This window comes from Drosophila busckii, chromosome 2R (assembly GCF_011750605.1).
Source record: "Drosophila busckii strain San Diego stock center, stock number 13000-0081.31 chromosome 2R, ASM1175060v1, whole genome shotgun sequence".
NCBI lineage: Eukaryota > Metazoa > Arthropoda > Insecta > Diptera > Drosophilidae > Drosophila > Drosophila busckii.
In genome coordinates, this window is record NC_046605.1 from 15,861,397 (window position 1) to 15,880,553 (window position 19,157).

At 39.1% G+C, this 19,157-nt stretch overlaps 1 protein-coding gene across 1 annotated transcript; it reads right to left on the reverse strand.

The window, feature by feature from the left end:
- Window positions 1-1,283: 1,283 nt before the first annotated feature.
- On the reverse strand, window positions 1,284-18,510 carry LOC108595316 (D-beta-hydroxybutyrate dehydrogenase, mitochondrial). Its single transcript, XM_017980536.2, has 8 exons — window positions 18,377-18,510; window positions 18,247-18,305; window positions 15,459-15,704; window positions 2,829-3,035; window positions 2,580-2,733; window positions 1,899-2,155; window positions 1,562-1,663; window positions 1,284-1,488 (listed from the first exon to the last, which is right to left on the reverse strand). The coding sequence occupies exons 2-8, from the start codon at window positions 18,268-18,270 to the stop codon at window positions 1,312-1,314; spliced, it is 1,167 nt and encodes a 388-aa protein (XP_017836025.1). The 5' UTR covers window positions 18,271-18,305; window positions 18,377-18,510; the 3' UTR covers window positions 1,284-1,311.
- Between the last annotated feature and the right edge of the window lie 647 nt (window positions 18,511-19,157).

The window sequence follows — 19,157 nt, forward strand, 5'->3', positions numbered from 1 at the left end:
CTTTATTTGAGCTGTTGCTCAAAAGTTCGAACGTGCGATGGCTACCAAATGGTAACTAACAACAGCTGGGGCTAGATGGCTGAGTGGGTGGTTGGTTGGGTTCGTATACCATTAACAGCTATGCGAGAAAGATTTATGCAAAAGTTATGCGATTCTTAGTAACTGTGTAGCTGCGACCTCAACTTACATTGAGCTGTCGTGGGATTTTGTTCCTCACCTGAGCTTGCGGCCTTGATAGTGATAGCGTGCTGCCGTTGCCGTTGCCTCGTGGCTGCTGCTGCCACATTGTGTGGCAATGTCATTGTTGCTAAATCAAATGTATTAAAAATTTATTGAATTTATTTTTATACCTGTGCCAGTGTGTGCAGCCAACTGCACTTAAGCTTAGCTTCAATGCAACTAAACCAGTTTAGCTGTGGCTGTGTGTGCGCTTGTGTATGTCTGTGTGTGTATGTGTTGAGTGGCGGCTTTTAATGCCAGCCAAGCAGACAGCAACATCAACTGGCTCATTGAGGAAACGTCAATTGAGCGTAATTAAAAGTGTCGAAAGAAATTGAAAAAGTGCATTAGGCAATAAAGAATTTACTTCGATTTTCGAAGAATGAATTTTCTATAAATAAATGAATTAAGCTGTGCACCAAAAAAATATTTTAGCATTTATTTACTAAAATATTTCTTCATAATAAATCATAAATAACCGACAGGCTGGGAGTTAAAAAGTTTAACTTTAATTTAAAATTGATTAAAAAATAACATTGCTGGTTTATATACAAAATGTTGAAACATCTTCTTCACTATTAAGCATATTTAATAGTTTATATAACTACAGAAATTTCATCCAGAGATTTCCATACTTGTTGCCCAGTGTAGCCAAATTAAATAGGAATTACATTGGCTTTTCATTTTAATTGTCTATGTTATCTTTGTTCATATTTATTTCTCGTTATTTTCTGTGTTACAATTCGCGCTAAGAACTAAGCATAAAAACAATTATGCACAACAAATAATTAAAATTACTGACGCACATTAAATCCGCACGAGGCAAAAAACAAAAGAAAAACCATTTCTATGAGATACAGCTATATGCAAATATATATATGTATATATATGTTTGTGTATGTGTGTGAGTGTAAGTCAAACGCTAAATGCTCATTGCTTTTAATTTAAATGCGTTTTACAAAAAACAACAAAGCCGTGGGTAAACAATAAACATTTCGGATGGAAAAAAACAAAAGCAGTGTGTGCAGAGGCGTCGTCAATTGTGTGTGTGTGTGATTTTTTTTTATCCTGTGGAAGTTGCAGGTTGCCGGCTTAGTAGACGAATTTCTTTTGCTCGCCATAGATGGACTCGTAGAGTGATGGGGCCAGATGCTCGGCGAGGAAAATCTGCAGCTTCTCGGTGGCAGTGACGGGTGTGTAGCGAGCCATGGGGAAGGTTCTGGTCACGGCATCAATGAGCACGCGCAACGTGGGCTGAATGTCAGCAGCCTGTGTGGGAGAGAGAGAGAGAGAGTTGAGGATGATGATGATGAAACACTCATTAGTTGGGCTTGTGGCTTACCTGGCGTGAGTACTTCTCCACGGATGTCATGGCCGCCTCATAGTAGTCCTCGCCATAAGCTTTCTTCTGTTCCGAGGATAGTTGATTCCACATTTGCTTGGCCTGCAAAAGTGAACCGAGAGTTTTAATGAGCCCCCATTAGCTCGTGCAATGTGCAACTATTTTAATGCCATCTCAGCCCATCCCACACAGCTGTGATGGCATTATCGTAAAAACTAGCACAAGCAGCTCCCAACTACAAGCAAGCGTAAGCCTTTTGGCATGTCCTTGTCATTAAGCACGAAATGGCCAGACGCATAAACTGCGGCCGCCGCCGCTGCCAATCCTTGTCGCTCACCTGCTCGCGCAGCTCCGTCTCGTTCAGCCAGCCATTGCCAGGTGCGAATTCGCCTGCTGCCACCACCGATACATCCACGCCACGTGTCCTCATCTCCTGACGCAGACAAGCAGCAAAGCAGTCCACAGCCGCCTGTGTGGCGCATTGGATGCCACGCACTGGCGATGGCACGCGATTGAGTCCAGAGGTTAGGAAGACCACACGGCCATGAGCGCGACGCACCAAAGGCAAAAAGATTTGCGTCAAGCGAGCAGCGCCTGCAAAGTAAACAAACAAACTAAGTGCTTGCTTCGAATTCATTGATAGAAATTCATTTGAGTTTAAGCTAAGGCATCGTAAAGTTTGATATTTTATGTTTAGTCTCTCAAAATTTCAAAACAATCGGACTAAAGGCTACACATTTATTTCATTAATAATTAAGTACAAACTTTCAAGATGCTAAGCGACTTGCAAAGTTTCAAAAGTTGCCATTTAATGAATTATTAATAAAGAAAAAAGGGCTTCTATTAAGCACAAACTCTATCATTAAGTTCTTTTTTTAATTATAACAATATTGCTATAAGTTTAAAGATTTAAATTGCAGCTCAATGGCAAAAAACTTACGTATACGTAATAAATAGATTTCCCAGCTAAATTGTTAATTTAAATTTAGCGCACTTGCACAGTGGCGCTCTCTCTTACCGAGTAGATTGCGATCCAAGCTCTTGCGCAGAACTGCGAATGGAATCCACTCGAGCTCGCCGAGCGCTATCCAGTTGGCGCCATGTACCAAAGCCCACAAGCCCTCAGCGCCATGGGGCAAATGCGTTTGCACATAGCGAGCCGCCTCCAAAAGCTGTCGAGTGTAGAGTTCTTGTGTTAGGCAAGACTGAAACCTGCACGCAAAAGCTTTTCCAATTTGCGCTTTTGGTTTGTGGTGTGGAGACTTACGCTTTTTTCCGAGGTAATGTCCAGATGCAGCAGCTTCATGCGTCCCGAGGTCTCCTCCTTGAGTATTTTGGCCTCGTCAGAGTCATCGATAGGCGCATTAAAGCCCGCATAGACAGTAAAGCCCAGATCATCCAGTTTTTTGGCCAAATACCAGGCCAACGGCGAGTCACAGCCGGTGACGAGCACGCCCTTGCCCGACGCCGATACCTGGCAGAGAGGTCAGAGTGCACAACAAGGTTAATCAACTTGAACTTCACCTCAATAAATCTTAGACCAATTAACTGTGAATCGAAGACTGACTAACCAACTGCTACAGATTTTTATATTTTCTTATAATTTTGGCTGTCTGTAAGTGTATGTGTGTGTGTATCTGTGTGTGTGCGCGCAATTAGCGCAACGCGGTTTTGAGATTTTTTTTTATTTATTTGCTTTTACTCGTTTTCTTTTTGGAAGGCGTGTCATATGAGCTGTTTGACCTTTTCACAGCGCCAAATTATTTTCCAACAGCCTTTGGGCTGGCAAAAGCAAGAGAAGGCTTGAAAAATTGAAAATGTTTAATTAAAGTGCTGCAAATTTCAAGCAGAGCATTTTAATTAGGAAAAGGCGCATTTGTGAGAAATGATTTATTGACAGACGGCAAAATTTAATGCTACTTCATTTTAAATTTCTACACTTGTTGCCAACAATTAATCATTTATGTTGTAATATTTGGCTAGACGAACTTTAATTGATAAGTCACTTGTGTTTATATGTGCTTATAATATTTTCTATATTTTTATTAGAAGAGAGAGATCTACTTAAGTGTGTCCAAGGCATTGGAATAGGCATATTTAGCAATTTATTTTGAAAACTTTTGAACAATTAAGCGTCAAAGCTTCAGTTTCGTTTTGTAGTGCAAATCAACTGAAAGTGTAACAAGCTAAATATAGATACAAAGAGATAGAGAGAGAGAGAGAGAGAGACAGAGAGAGTAAGTGGCACAACGTGTGTACTAACACTTCCGCTTTAGACACACGAGCCTTGTGCTTGATAGTGTGGGTGTGTGAATGTATCGGATGCTTGGCACAAAGGACAAACGCAGTCAAGTCAAGCTAGAGAGACAACTGAATAACTGAAGTTGGACAGCGCAAAAAACAGGACGAGACAGTTCAGGCAACTTGTCTATAGTGTCAGTGTCATAATTCATCATGCCATTAGCCAATATAATTCGCTCTATACAAACACACACACACTCAAACACACACACACATATACTGTTAGATAGTTTGCGCTAGTATTGGCGACGGCTCAAGTGTGCGCCGCCTCAATTGCGTCAATGCCTTTTTTCTGTCTGTGTGTGTGTGTCTGTGTTTGGCCTGGGAGCTGGCTCATTGTTCGAGCTATTAAACGGTTATAAAGTGCTCGTAATATTGTTAAAAAAAAGCAGCAGAAAGTCGACGGCTGAAACTAGTGGTATTATTATTGGCTTTGGCTGTTGACATCCATTAAGACTTGGCCGACACTTTATGAGTGTCTGTAAGTGTTGTGGCTTATCAAATCTGTTTGACGTTAGCTGTATTAATAAAAATACTAAAAAAATAAGCAGCAAAGCGTAAACGAAATAAGAATGCTGTACAGCCACGCACTGCTCCATGGCCCATCCCAAGCTTCCAAGCTTTCTCCACCTAGCTTCGCACAAGTGTCAGCTGCTTTGTAAGTTTTCTAGCAACATTTCTTTGTTGTTCTTATTGTTCTTGTGGTTTTTGCTGTTGCTGCTGATGGTTTTTATGTGACTTTACTTTACTTATTTTTGCGCTTTATATTTTGCCATAAACTTTTGGTCAACTTTTGCTGTTGTCATTGTTGTTGCTGTTGCTGTTGCTGCTGCTACGTGCCGTTGCAAGCATGCAAGGACAGTGGCTTCATTTTTTTTTTTGTTCCTTAGCTTCGCTCTTTTTACTTAGCCCACTCGCAGCCACCTCAATTTATTGCGGTTTTGCAGAAATTACTTTAAAGTTTGCGCAAGTAAATTGCTGCAGCAAGAAAAACGGCAAAGGCAACGGAATTGCGCAATTAAAATCGAACAAAAACTCAAAGCGTTGCAAACAAAATATTTAGAGTCAATTAAAATAGTTTCAGACAAACGCAGCAACAGTTAAAACAACTGATAAGACAAATTAAAACTTGCAACTGCACGTGTAAACACAAATTGGATCGCTAGGCAGCACACAAACTGTAACTTAACAGAACAACTGCTACTGCTGTTAAAAGTGTGCAGCTGACTTAACACGGATCGGCAACTGTTAAGTGTGTGCACTTAACAGAGAGCGGTATCTGTAAACAGAGAGCAGGAGCTGTTAAGCCAACTTTCTTAACATAGAATGTAAAGCAAGAATCGAATAAATGCAAGCATCTGTCACTTAACTAAGAGTTAAGACTGCTGTACGGAGTTTCGTGCTTCTAGTTTGCTTTTAACCAAACTTAATTGGATTGTCTTCTTTTGCAGCTGTACTCTTAGCTCCATTTAAATGCAATTAACTGGCGTAGAGCAAACTACTCGCGCTCAATAAGCGCTTTGTCAAAGTTGCAATTGATTTTGGCCACCAGCGGGACTGATAAAAGTGCCTTTTAACAGCGCGTTACGTGTTTGGCGAAAAGTGAAAGTGGTGCATGCCAAAAAGCAATGCGACGGCAAAAGCTACCAAAGTGTTTTGCGAAACTAAAAGCGAAAGAAGAAACTTTCAGCCGAGTGCAGCTGTTCGTTCATTCGTTCAATGTGCAGTGCACGGTCACGTCACAAAACACAACAACACAACCACAACCACAACCGTAAGCAGGCAAAGGAAAAGCCTTGAAGGAGGCAGCCATGTCGTGTTTGTGTTCATGTCTGTGTCGTTCTGAGCACGGCAGACTGCGGTTACACTTTGCTGCTGACGCTGGCTTTTTATAAACGTTCTCAAAATAGACGCGACTTGCATGCGACAGAAATAGCCTACAGTCAAGAGTCGTTGCTTTTGCTGTTTGTGCTGTTGTTGTTGTTGCTGTTGCAGTCGTCGTTTGGTTGGCATGTCAATCAACTCGATGCATTTAACAGAGTCGTCGTCGGTTGTAAGCCGCCGCATGTAGGCGAGTCAAGTTGCTGCAACGGAAATGCGGCGAGCAAGTTAAGTCAGGCATTGCGTTTTAGTTAAATGCATCCTTTATTGCATTTTAATTGCAAATAGAATGAGATTTATGCCGACCTCGGCAAGCAGCAGGTGTTATCTGCAAGCAGAACGCCACACACTTTTAGCCAAATACTTGATAAATGCGCGACAGGCACGCAATGCAGCCACCAGCGTGGGCGTATACTAAACTTCATTTCGCTTACGTACGCTGCGTATACGTAATACACTAATATACTGCAATGCGCTTAGTATGCTCGCTGGCACGTATATATTACACTAACGTGTAAACTGCAACAAGTTTGGGCGCGTTAATGCAATCAAAAATATTGTGGGCTCGAGAGAATGAAACGCGCGCAAACTCGGTAATTGTCTGCGTGGGTGTGTGTTGAAAGTAATGCGTGCAAACTGCTTGGCAAGCGACAAAGCGAACATGAAGCTCTCGCTAACATGTGCCTTAATTTGCAAGCAGAAATATTTATGACAGTCGTGGGCGTAGTCCTGGTCGGTCATTTAGGCCACCTTTCAACGAAGTGGGAGTTATCGGAACAGCACGCGCATTTTAATATCTGTTGCTGTATTCGGATATGAGCAGCAGAAAATTACCAGAAATGGTTAATCAACATCGTTTGACAACTTATGTTTATAAATTCTACAGTATAGCAGCAACCAAATGGATTTCATTGTCGAATCTGTACAGCATTAATTTGAATAGCTCACTGCACACTAAACTATTTTTTAATTAAATGAGATTTGTCTTATTTAGTTTGCTATTTGCCATTTGTAAGTAGCATTCAATATGAAATCAAATTCCTAGAATTTCATTTAAACTTGTTTCATGGAAATGAAAAGCAAAGTGAATTATCTATGAATGATTAGATTATTTATTGATTTATAAGAAATTTATTTAATAGAAACTAATTGCACTTATTGCGGTTTGCTGTTTTTGAAGTATTGACTATGAAATAAAAACAAAGTGAACAAAGTTAAGCATTAATTTATTAAAATGCTTAACAAGTTCAAAAAAATATATATTCTCTTATTATCATTCTTTAATTTCAATTTAAATTCAATAAGTTCCTATAGCTCTTTGGCATTTAAGTGTAAAATTAAAAGTAAAGTACCCTAACATAAATTTGTAAAACTCGCTCAAAGGATTTAAGTAAAGCTTAAATAGTTCACTGTCTAAAGTTTATCTAGCGCTGCATAGTTTTTGCTGACTGGCGACAATTGGCGCTTTTAGCTGGGCAAAATAAATAGTAGTAAGCGCTGCAGAGTAGCGACGAGCAGAGCACTTGAGCAAGAAGAGAGTGTCTGTGCTATCTGCGGGCCGTCTGTCTCACTTTACTTTATCTATTGTTTACTTTGTTATTATATTTTTTATGCTGCGAACCCGCGCAGGCACAGCAAAATATACGCTTGACCGAGTCAAGAAGCCTCTATAAATCTACATAAGTGAATGCGTAGCAGGACGCAGAACGCCGAACGCAGAAAGCGAAGAGTGCAGGAGAGCGGAGGAGCGCAGAAGGCAAAGGATACGGTACGCAGAGTTTAAGTGAAAAATGGCGTACAAACCGCATACAAATTGTGCTTGCAGTGTCGGCTATAAAGGCGACGAAATGTGACAAAGAACACAAGAAACAGTGGTGCGCACAAAAGGCAACACAAAAACACAAAATGAAATAAAAAGCAAAGCAGCCAAAAAAGCAAAAAAACAACCAAAAAGGAGAGCGAACACGCACACGCACACGCATGCACGCATATTAAATCAGTTGCTAAAAATAGCGAACGCAAATAAAAAAGCAAAGTTTCACTCGAGCCACACACAAATATAACTGACTAAAAGAATTTCGGGGCAGAATTCAATTATTTAAGTTTGTCGCTAAGCCCACAAAGCAAACAAAGCACGAAGCACAAATATTGTGGCTGGGGGAAAAAAAAACAGTCATTGAACGTATTAAACTGTAATAAATTAATTAGCCAAAAAGTTAAAAACCATTTCAGTATTCAGCTTGGCTTTGTTTTGTGGGGCATTATAGGCTGCTTGACACGTTGGTCATACGCAGTGTTGTACCTGCCGCCATAGCTAGCGCAATTTGCAGCTTGTATATATCTAATATACATATATATATTTTTGACTTAACTCGAGCCGTAGCTTAACCCCACGTAGCGACAGCAGACAACACGCAACGCTTTGACTTTGTGGCATGCAAAATGCCGCACATAAATTTGTGTATATGTGTGTGTGTGTGTGCTTAAACAAAGGCTGTATATGAGCTACTGTTTCAGCTGTCTATTTGCCCATATTTAAATTGTGTAAAGCAGTTGCCTGGCTACAAATATGCCTCGAAGTGCTAAATTTACAGCGAATTGTTTGCCGAGCGCGTTAATTAGACGCAATTATGAAACGAGCGCAAGTAATTTGCATTTGCTTAGACAGATGCCTTAAGCCAACAGCTGCTTCAGCAATTTGCTAGCTTTTTGTATTTGTTTTTAAAACTAATCGTAGTGTTGGCCGCAGATCAAAAAGACTGACTGCGCTTTGCTAATGAACTAATCGCTGTATGCAGTTGCCGCCGCTCTGGGAGCTCCTGCCAAGTGAGATTAAAGAGCAAAAGCATGCAAATGTCAAATGCAATGTATTAGTTGCATTTAGTAGCAGTCAGGCTGCTGCTTGCTTTGTGGCATTAGCAGCTGCCAATCAAACGCTGCTTGCACTCTGACCTTTTGTACGTTGTCGAGTTATACACTTAAAAATCAATGAGTAAACTGTGTGTGTGTGTGTAAACAATTTAATGCTCTTTCTTTTTTATAAATAATATATTGGATTTAAATAAATCTTGCGCTGGCAGTCTAGAAGTAACGATCTGTTATACTTACAGACTATGTTATAATTGTTTACAGTTTATGTTAAAGTTAGAATCGCTAGGCTGTTATTATCGAGACGAGTCTGTTAGTCAGCTGGACCACAACATATTAAATCAATCCAACTGCAGAGATATTTCCATCAGCGTAATTGGTCCATTGGTCGCGCAATTTGCGCTTCCATTTGTTTAAATTTAATATATGTACAAAGCTTGCATATTTATAATTATGTTTTCATGAAAATCAATTTCACTGATAAATTGCAATACATTTATTTGATTAAGTGCCTTTTGGCATTGCAGTGGCTGTTGCAATTGAATTTTTATTTAACTAAAATGCGCAGCAAACTGTGCAACAAGCTGTGTGAGCGGGTCATTGAGTCAACTGGTGGCGCTAAGTTATCAAGGCGATTTAATGGCCTGCAATTCTTGGTAAAGCAAGCGCCAAGGCGCCTGCATGTGTCCTTCGCTTTTGGCCATTGTCAGGCCGGGCACGCCAATGTCGTTGCGCCTCTAGAGAAATGATTGCGTGTATGTGTATATCTGTGTGTGTGTGTGTGTGTGTGTGTGAATCAACAGGCCACGCGCGACACCATAAAACGTAACACAGCTCCGGAGACGCAGCAAATGGACAAAAACTCAACTTCGCACATAATGACATTTTATGATGTGTATGTTTGTAATATTGTGTGTTTGTCTGTGTGTGTGTGCGTGTCTCTGTGTGTGTTTGCTTGTGTGCTTGGGAACATGAACTTAACGTTTGTATAGCCGTCAGTTCGTGTTCGCCCTGGAACATTGTTGCATGTGCCTCCAAAGGCCAAATAAAAACAAAACAGCGACATTCTGTTGTAAACATAATTGCAGCTTGCAACAGATGTCGGTGTCGCTGTCTCACTCTTTCCACGCTTTCTACACTTTCAACTTGTTTTTATTTATTATTTGTTTTCGTTACATTTTCCGCAACTGCCAGCACACAAAATTTTGCTACCAGCAGCGTTATGTCCTGCTAATCGACGTACGCTAAATTGCTCTCAATTTGAATATTTCTTGAAACTTGATATTCGAACGCAGATACAAGTTGTTGTGGTAGTCGATAAAAATCTTGAATTAAAGGTCACTAACCTTTTACTAAATTGTATAATTCTTTCCTAGAATGTAAATCATCGAAAGGCCTTTAAACAATAATTTATTATAAAAGCATTATTTTTATATGTTTCATAAGCAGAATCAAGCATTAAAGATTTTGATCAGCAACGCTTTGTCTTTGATGTATAGACAACTTTATCTGTTAGATGTCATTGGAATGCATTAAGTTTATTAGATTAGATTTCTTAGTAACGGTGACCTTCAGCCTATAATTTCTTGAATCATTATAAAAAGAGTTATCTAGAAATATAACAATTTGTTTTTATTAAGTTCATGGAACATCAGAATTAAGATAGTCTTGCTGTGATATCTTTTTGCACTTGCTTGCTATAATTTGTTTTTATAATGCATAGAATAAAATATCTGCAAACTATTGAAGACAGGTCAAATGGCTAGCCAATTATAGTAATAGGAATCTATAAATAGTCTATCTGCTACAAATAGTAAAGATTTCTATGCAATATTTATTAATAAGATCGTTCAACTTGCTTCGGTACTTATATTACTTGCTCTACTGTAATGAGCTTGGCCCCAATATACAAAAGCTGTCTATAGATTCATATTGCAGCTTAGCAGCAATTAAACTGAAGAAACATGGCCAAGACTAGACTCATTTAGTATTCAGAAAAAAAAGAGCTTAATGCTAAGCGATTTGTCATTTAAGGGGAGGCACTCAAATTAATAGAAACTTTTGAGCTGCGCATGATTCGTGTTAAATCAACTTAAGCCCCTAACAGCAACGAGATAAGTTTAAATTACTGTTGAATTTATGTAGCACTCACAGTGAGAATTGTTCGTGTATTTGCACCATTGTGCATTGGGGTTAAGTAGCATGAACTTGGAGCAGGATCGTTTACGGAAAGACCACATTTGCAGTACTCGGAGGCAAAAAGCTTTGCGAGAGCTGCAGCTGCAGATGCGGCAATGCATCAATTTGAAACTTTTGCGCGCACACAAATTAAACAAACATCTTTTGCTGTGAGTTGTGTGATAGTTTTAGTTGCGCAAGTGTGTGGCATCCACTTGAGGTGAACTTTTGTCTATGACAAAGTTCAAATGGCACGCCGCGAATATATCTAAAGAGAATGCAATATGTGCAAAAGTATAATGGGAAAGTATAAGTTTGCCAGCGCTGTGGCTCATTAGCGATATGGCAGAGCAATTAATTGAATTATTTGCAAAGCATGGCAGCAGTGCGTATGCGTAATTTCAAAATTGCGCAACTACGGCAACGCCTAATTGTGCGTATTACAATATTGTGCATTTGTTGGTTATTTGCAACCCGAAATTCGCTGACAATGCGACAGTTGAGAGTGCGCTCTATGGACTGAGGCTTGTCATTTGATTAGCTTTGCATTCATATGTAAGTTCACACAATTTGATGTTGCATATGTTTAGGCGCGCGCCATGATTATGCACAGCTTATGCGTGCGTGTGTGTGCGTGCGTGAGTGTGCGTGCATGTGTCGAGCATGTAATTTAATTTGACAGCCGTCACATAAAAATGAAATGCACAACGTGATGTGCAAAACAATCAAACAACTGAAGACAGTTCAATGACTGTCGACCTGTCACACACACGCTAGCCACACACACACATACACACACGCACAAAAAGACAAAATGGCAGTACAAAGTTCCTACCAATGGCCGTTAAAGGATAATGGCTGTTGTTTCTTTTTCTATTTGCTATTATTGCACGAACAAATGCAGCAAGAAAATTACTTTGATAAGTGATTAAATTTTATTTATTTCTATTTCAGGCTCTAGACTTTAAGCCTAAGCCCTCGAGCTGGGCTGTGTGGTTAGAGCATAAATAATTCGATAAGACTGCTGTGCGCTTTAGACTTACGCTACCCACAACATTTTGCAAATTGCGAATGGCTTTGATTTTCAGTTTCAGTTTATGCTGTCAATGTTGCTGCGTTGCTTTTAACGCTTAAAACTGATTACAAATACAAGCTTATGTATATAATATGTATGTGTGTGTGCTTATGTATAAGCATGTGCAGCTGTTGCTGTAGCTTAAAATAGACACCAGCTAGCTACTTAACATAGTCGCACAGTGGTTGGTGCTGATGAAATTTGATTTAGAGCGCCAAGGCTGCCAGCAAATTGGCTCATAAATCTAAAGCGCTTTATGCCTCAAAATTCAGCGTGAAAATGGCGCGTGGTGAAAATTTGATAACTTGCTGTAAATATGCGCGTGTCTTTGGTTACACTGTGCAGCGCGTTCTGAGTTGGAGTAACCCCAGTAAGAGTTGTAAAATGGCAGAGCTGCGACTGGCCAAGCTATATTTGCCGCAGCTTTCTATATATCCAACTGCCTGTCTGTGCGTCTTTCGATATAACAGACAATTTCTTCAGCCAGCCGTACGTCCGCCTGTCGGTTTGTCTGTCTGTCTGTCTGTTTGTTCGTTTCAACTCATAGCAAAGGCCAAAGGTCGTATGCGTGGTAAGCCCTGACGCATTTGATTAGCCTTTAGCAGCAACGACATTTAAAAAAAAAAAAAAAAAGGAATAAAATAAAATAAAATAAAATTGTCTATGCAAATCAGAGCAGAGCGTCATTTAATTTTCTTATTTGCTACAACAGATTTGCTTTTATTTTCATTGAATTTAAAGCGACAACTCGTTGCCCCATCTCGCTCGCACGCTCATTACGCGCCACATGCGGAAGCTTCCAGCGAACTGCGAACTGCGAGTGGAATGCTACAATGCTACAACTGTTAATTATACTGCTCGGGCTGGTGCTGGTGCTGCTGCTGCTGCTGCTGGCAGTGGCGCTTATTACGTTAATGTCTGGTTGCATATCGTGTGGATGCAGGCACCCGAACCGAGCCAGCTTGCCACATGGCCTGTCACACACACATGCACACACACAGACTGGGCACGTCCGGTTGTCTTATCAATGCAAAATTGTAGCCCCGTTGCCTACGTGCGGCTTGTAATTGAGCCAGCCAGCAAATGGCCAATGTCAGCAGTAACTGGTAACTGGTTGGTTGGCTGGTTGGTTGGCTGGCTAGCTGTTGCCTGTTGTCTGTGCTCTTATCCTGCCACTGACTTGGCAGTTAAGCTAATTAAAGTGCACGCAAATTTGAATTATCTGACGCCTTTTGTGGCCACTTTCGACGCCATTCGATATTTCAACCCAAATGGGCAGCAAATGAAGAAATATCTTAAGCATTATCTACACCGACGAATGGCAAATGTAACAAACTCTCAGCTCAACTCAAAGCAGTTACAACTAAAATAAATGGCGCATACGCTAACTGGCTATTTATGCACGTTAATTCAGCCTTAGCAAACGCAAATTGCATGTGAAGATAAATAAGTTCAACTGAAATCACAGCGCAAATGAAATGAAGCAGCGGAAGAGCTAATAAGTTATACTTTCATTGCAAGCGAATTCTGAGCAGAGGCTCAAAGAGAAAATGTATATTTGCGTAGCGAACGCATAAATATAGTTCAGTAGGCTGCTACAGTAGATAATAAAGGTTACGCTGCAGTGAGCCCCAACGATAGGATAATAATATTGGGGTTGAGAGCACCCGTTCAGCTTATGATGATTTATAGCAAAGTTCGGCCAGTTGTGGGACATAATTAATTTTTAACAACTTTAAGTGGTGATTTGCAATAACCAAGCAATAAATCAATACATTTGATAATATTGTATGCATATATTGATCGCATACAATACACAATCTTTAAATTGTATTCAAGATTCATTTATTTACAAAAGCTATATGCTAACAGTGCGTATGCTTTATTTATATTGTGTGCATATTCAAAATCAGCAGTGGTTTCTATTACATTTGGGCTAATTAAACAATTATATTAACTTATAATATAATAATATAAGTATAAATGATAAAAATAAAATTCAGCGAAATCAATTTAATTTTTTCTTGCCAGTAGTTGTCTTACTATTAAATAAATATATGCGTTAGGCTAATTAATTTTGTTATTGCTAGAAGATATCATAAGCGACTAGTCAATTTACTGCTTAATATCGACTAAGTCTCTATCTACTTAATATAAACCAGTTACGAGTCAAAACCTCAACTAACACTTCTATTCTACAGAAATTATTCCTTTGTGGAGTAGGAAAGTAAAGTAGGAAAGGGAACTTTTTTAAATATTAAAGCTATTAGTTTTGGCGTGACTACTATGCATAGTGCTTGCATTTTTAAGTCATTCTAAAAATAAAATAACATAAGTCATTATTACCAATATCATAATACTCATATTAGTAAGGTACATGTTTAACTTCTGTGAAAATAATTTGTGCATAACAAAACCGCAATTTGAAAGATCTAAAGAGAGTCCAGCTTTAGTAAGATAAAGTTTTTTTTTATTGTTGAAGTGATTGATATCAAACGCAGACAACTTTAATTGGATTGCAGTTTGATTACGCGCTGCTCGCTTTGACATAACACTGGTCAACACAAGTATCAATTTAATTTCCAAGACAAGCTGAGCTATGGACAATTGATCGATTGCGCTGAGTGTTAAAATGAACATTTCTTATATAAAAAACGGTGGTGTCTTGTAATTATTAGGCTGCAATTTAGCTATGACATAAGTTCTTTAGCAGCTTTAAAGACTCTCACTAGTCATGAAATATTTACAGCCTTAAAGTCTTAGCCTTGTTATACACTCTTTGGCATTTTTACGATTCTTTTTAAGCTGCATGCACTTGAACGAAAGTTTACATTTCTCTCCAGCTTTGGCTGCATGTCTTATGCGTCTTATATTTCTTACTTTGTTGTTTCGTCGTTTGTCTTTCGTCTTCAATTGAGACTGCGACTGAGACTGAGAGAGTGTGTGACTTAAAAATGCATTTGCTCGCCTCAGTCTTGGCTCAGATTTGTATTCATTACAATGGCACATGTTGTCTCGTTTAGCCTGCGCTTAGTTATGTATGGTATGTATATGTTTTCAGTTTCATTTCACCAGTCAGAGCGAAGAAATTTCAAATGAAACTAGACCCAATGGCACACGTAGAGCTAAGGCCACAAACAAAATACTTAGTAAAGTCAAATCCACACAGAACTCGTCGACATAGCTCGTTTGGTTATTTGTTGTCAGTGTGTTCGGTCTGTCTGTCCTGGCTTTGTCCTGGTTGGTTAGGGGCTCTATCGTGTCCTGGGCTTTGGCTATTTTTAGTTGCTTGTGATTTGTTTTGCGCACTATTTTTGGGTCTGTCCTTTTTGCCTATGCGCTTTGTTATTTTTGCGGTTTGGCACTTGTACTATGCAAATTTTGCTCCTCAGGCGTCCCGCAAACTGAACTGAAACCAAATGCTGTCTGTGGCTAGCTCGGGCTGCCAACTGCCAACTGCCAACGGACGGCGTTAAAAGGATTAGAATGTCTGTAAGCGACTTGTGGCATATTCCAGCCAGCGCCTCGCATAAATGTGCACACACACACGCCATTATATATATATATATATAGATATGTATATTTGCCACTTACTTTTACGAAGTGATAGAATAGCACAGCACCCACGGTGGACAACGCAAACCACACAAAGACCGCAAATGTGGAGATGCTTGAAATGTTTAGCGCATGCAGCAGATGCGAACTAATGATGGCCGCCGCCTGGCAGAAGAGACAGGGCATGAACAAACGCTCCAGTATGTCCCAGGGAATTTCTGCCGACTTTTGTGGCAGCGCCGATATCGAGCCGCGTCGCAATGAGGCGCGTCTGGAGGCGCGTCGCTGTAATAAACAAACAGTTGCATAAATAAATAATTAGAATACTTTGTTGAGCAATTGTTGCTAATTAGCTTTCGCCCTAAATTGCTCTTGCACATTATAAAAACCATTGTTTGGCCTATTTTTGTTTATTTAAAGCACAATAAACATTCGGCTTGCTGATTTTTATTTAAACAATTCGTTTAACTGTGCAACGTCATCAAATACCAAAAACATGACTCGCTATTGTTTATGCACAATATGTCGCCAAACAAAACTATTTAAATTATAATTAAATTCAGCTGTATCAAACAAATTGCAAACTGACAATTTTAATTTGCTGCATATCACTGACATGCATATGAATTGTTTGAAATTATTCCATGGAAATTGTTATAAAGTCCAAATTAGAACTGACATACATATGTCCTGCAATTAATTCCATCTAATTGTCTGCAATTTGTGCATAAATTAAATCTATTTTAAGACCGAACAGCAGCAAACTAAACTACAAAATACCCTTTACAGCAGGCCATGTTAGCTTAACAGAAGCTGTAAGCTTAACATAACATAACCAATCGATATGCTTGCTGCACTTATATTTAAACCACAAGTACATTTAGTGAATGAGTTGCAAGTACATTCAAGTGCCATGCCCTGCAGCATTACTTTCTAGCAGAATTTTCAATTATTTTTCAAAACAGTACTTGCCCATTTGCATCGTTAGCCACAGCATAAAGAGTGCAATTACTAGCAAGCTACACGTTCATTTCGCATCCATCACCACCACACTCCACCCTTGAATGGACCACTTTGTTCACCTGCTCCATTGACATTGACATATAGCAATTACACCTGACATATGTACATATGTTTGTACATACATGTTGCTGGTTTATTCGCTCAGAAACGCACACAAAAAAAGAGCAAACTTGATTTCCCCTATAAATCACCAACAGTGCAAAATAATCAAATGTGTGGCATCTGCATAAATACGGGCAATTGATTTATCTGTAGCCACATAGCTACACATTTTCTATAATTTTTCTCTTCTTTTGCAGCTATTTTTTTGCTGATTTGGATTTTTATTGTAAAATGGTTTTGTGGCTATTTTTACATTGGGCCAAAATAAATTGAAAGGAAATCAATGATTTGTTGTTGTTGGCACTTGAATTTGCGCCAAATGCTGCTGCTGCTTCTTGTGCTTGTGGTTTGTGACCTTGTCACCAATTTTTGGTCGAACAAATAGTCCAAACTGTTAACGAGCTACGCATACTAAAGCTTACGAAACTTGTAAGATACTCAAAAATATTTGGTGCGTAGTATATATAGCTTGAGTATATTTATATAGTATATGTATAGCTTGGCGATTTATTTGTATGATTTGCCAGCTCAGCTGCCAAAAAGAATTTCAGTTTATTTTTCTTTAATATTTTGTGATCTCTTTTTATTAGCTGTATCTATTAAAAAGTTTTGCGCGTTGGTCACGTAAATTAGTTGAGTTTGTCGCTGGTAATAAGCCCCTCATCAGCATGGAAATATTTTTAGCCAGGCCAACCAACAGCCAACAATAATATATATGAATATATATTTTATTTTTGGAATCGTATCGAAATTTCTGGCACCCAGCATAGCGTAGACAATAATGCGAGGCAATAGTTAATAAATGTCAATTTGGAAATGCTGTCTGGTTGCGAAAATAAATTTACAATTTAGCATGGAGAAATCGAATTTTGAGATGCAATTGTAAAACTAAAGTGCAACATCTGCTGCCTGCTGCTATAAAACTTGGCAATAAAGTCTACAAAATAATGCAAATTTAGGTGTATAAACTTTTCGTTTGATATGTAAATTTCGAAATGAAATGACTCCATGAACTATTTCTATTTAATTCCCATTTTTATTATGCAATTATATAATTTTTAATTAATTTATGAATGCCTTTTACTCAACCAATACGCAGCCGAACAGATTCTGCACGTAATTGCCATTTTGATTGATTTCTAGCTTTATGGCAATCATAAGTTTTTTAAATTATACATTTGTATTTCGTAGAAAGCATAAATGCTTGACTATTTATAAATACTTGCGTCTGTATGTCTTGCACTTTGATTGCACTTGCAAGCTGTTGACCCAGTTGGATCGTCGCCATTAAGTGAATATTTGTAATTAATTTTGTGAGTCGTCTTGACGCCACATGACTTCCTGATTTTCGGTTAACAGACAACAGCCAAAAGCATCCGAGAGAAGAACCTTTCTTTTGCCAGAGTCTGAGCCTGGGCCAAACAGGGCGTGCCCAAGAGACAAGCAAAACAAAGAGGAGCGAAATATATGTAACTCAACTGCTTCGCTGCGCTGCGCTTAGTATTTGTCTATTGGCATTTCTGGGTTAAACTAACTGGGCTAAGTGTAGCTAGGTATACAATCCAATTTTAGTTACGCTTTTTGGGCTTGTTTGCATGCAAACCGCAGTATATTTTCCTTTATTTTGGCTTAAGCAAACAAGCCAACAATGTGACAAGCGCTGCTGTGAGCTGTGAGTTGGCAGCGACATTGTTACACTTACCATATTGTTATCAAAGACCTGCATGGCGACCCTTAAAACTGCTGCAGCAACCGCTTAAACTGTTAAGTAAATGTTGAGGAAATTGCCATAAACTAATTTCAGATTTTAGACCATTATTTGTTGCACTCACATACACAGCGTTGTTTTGCTTATTACGTAAACCAAATTGAGCTGCTTGGGCAACTTAATTCGAAAATAATAATTTTGCGCGATTCGAAAATTTTTGTAGCTTCGCGTTTGGGCGCACTGAAACACGACGTGGCACTAAGCGAAACAGCCGCCAGCAGGCCGGCAAAATGTTTGCAGTCGCCGTCGCAGTTGACGCAGGCAGCAGCGCCAACGTCGTCAGCATCTGTTGTATTTCAAAATGCTGCAATGGGCGCTGACGGCGGCGTCTCTAGATTTGTCGTTTTGATTTTTTAAAAATATATCTTTCAAATATGTGTGCATATATAGCTACAGATACTTAAAATTTTCGCTCTCACTCTCTCAGTGTGTGTGCGTTTGCACGTTTTTATGTGTGTGTGTTTAACTTTATTTATTTAAATTTGTGCTGCTGACGCTGAGCGCCGCAAATGTGCCGCATTCAAAACATGATTTGGATATTTTTTCCACACAAATATTTTTGTGCATGAACAATTCTACAAGCACACACATACATACATATTTATCTAGGTAAATACACGCACGCTCTGTACACATTGTCAGCGCGCATTTAAATATTGCTTTAAAAAACAAAACTCGAATACATTTAATAACAAAAAATATACATAAAAAGCATAACATAAAAAAGAAAAACTGCATGCATACTCGTAAATATTTATGAGCCTGTAAGAGGGTGCTGCTATTGACCCCACGCGTGGTCAAAGGCACAGCGCGAGTTGGGGCCGGGGCCGAGCATTTTACGTTCG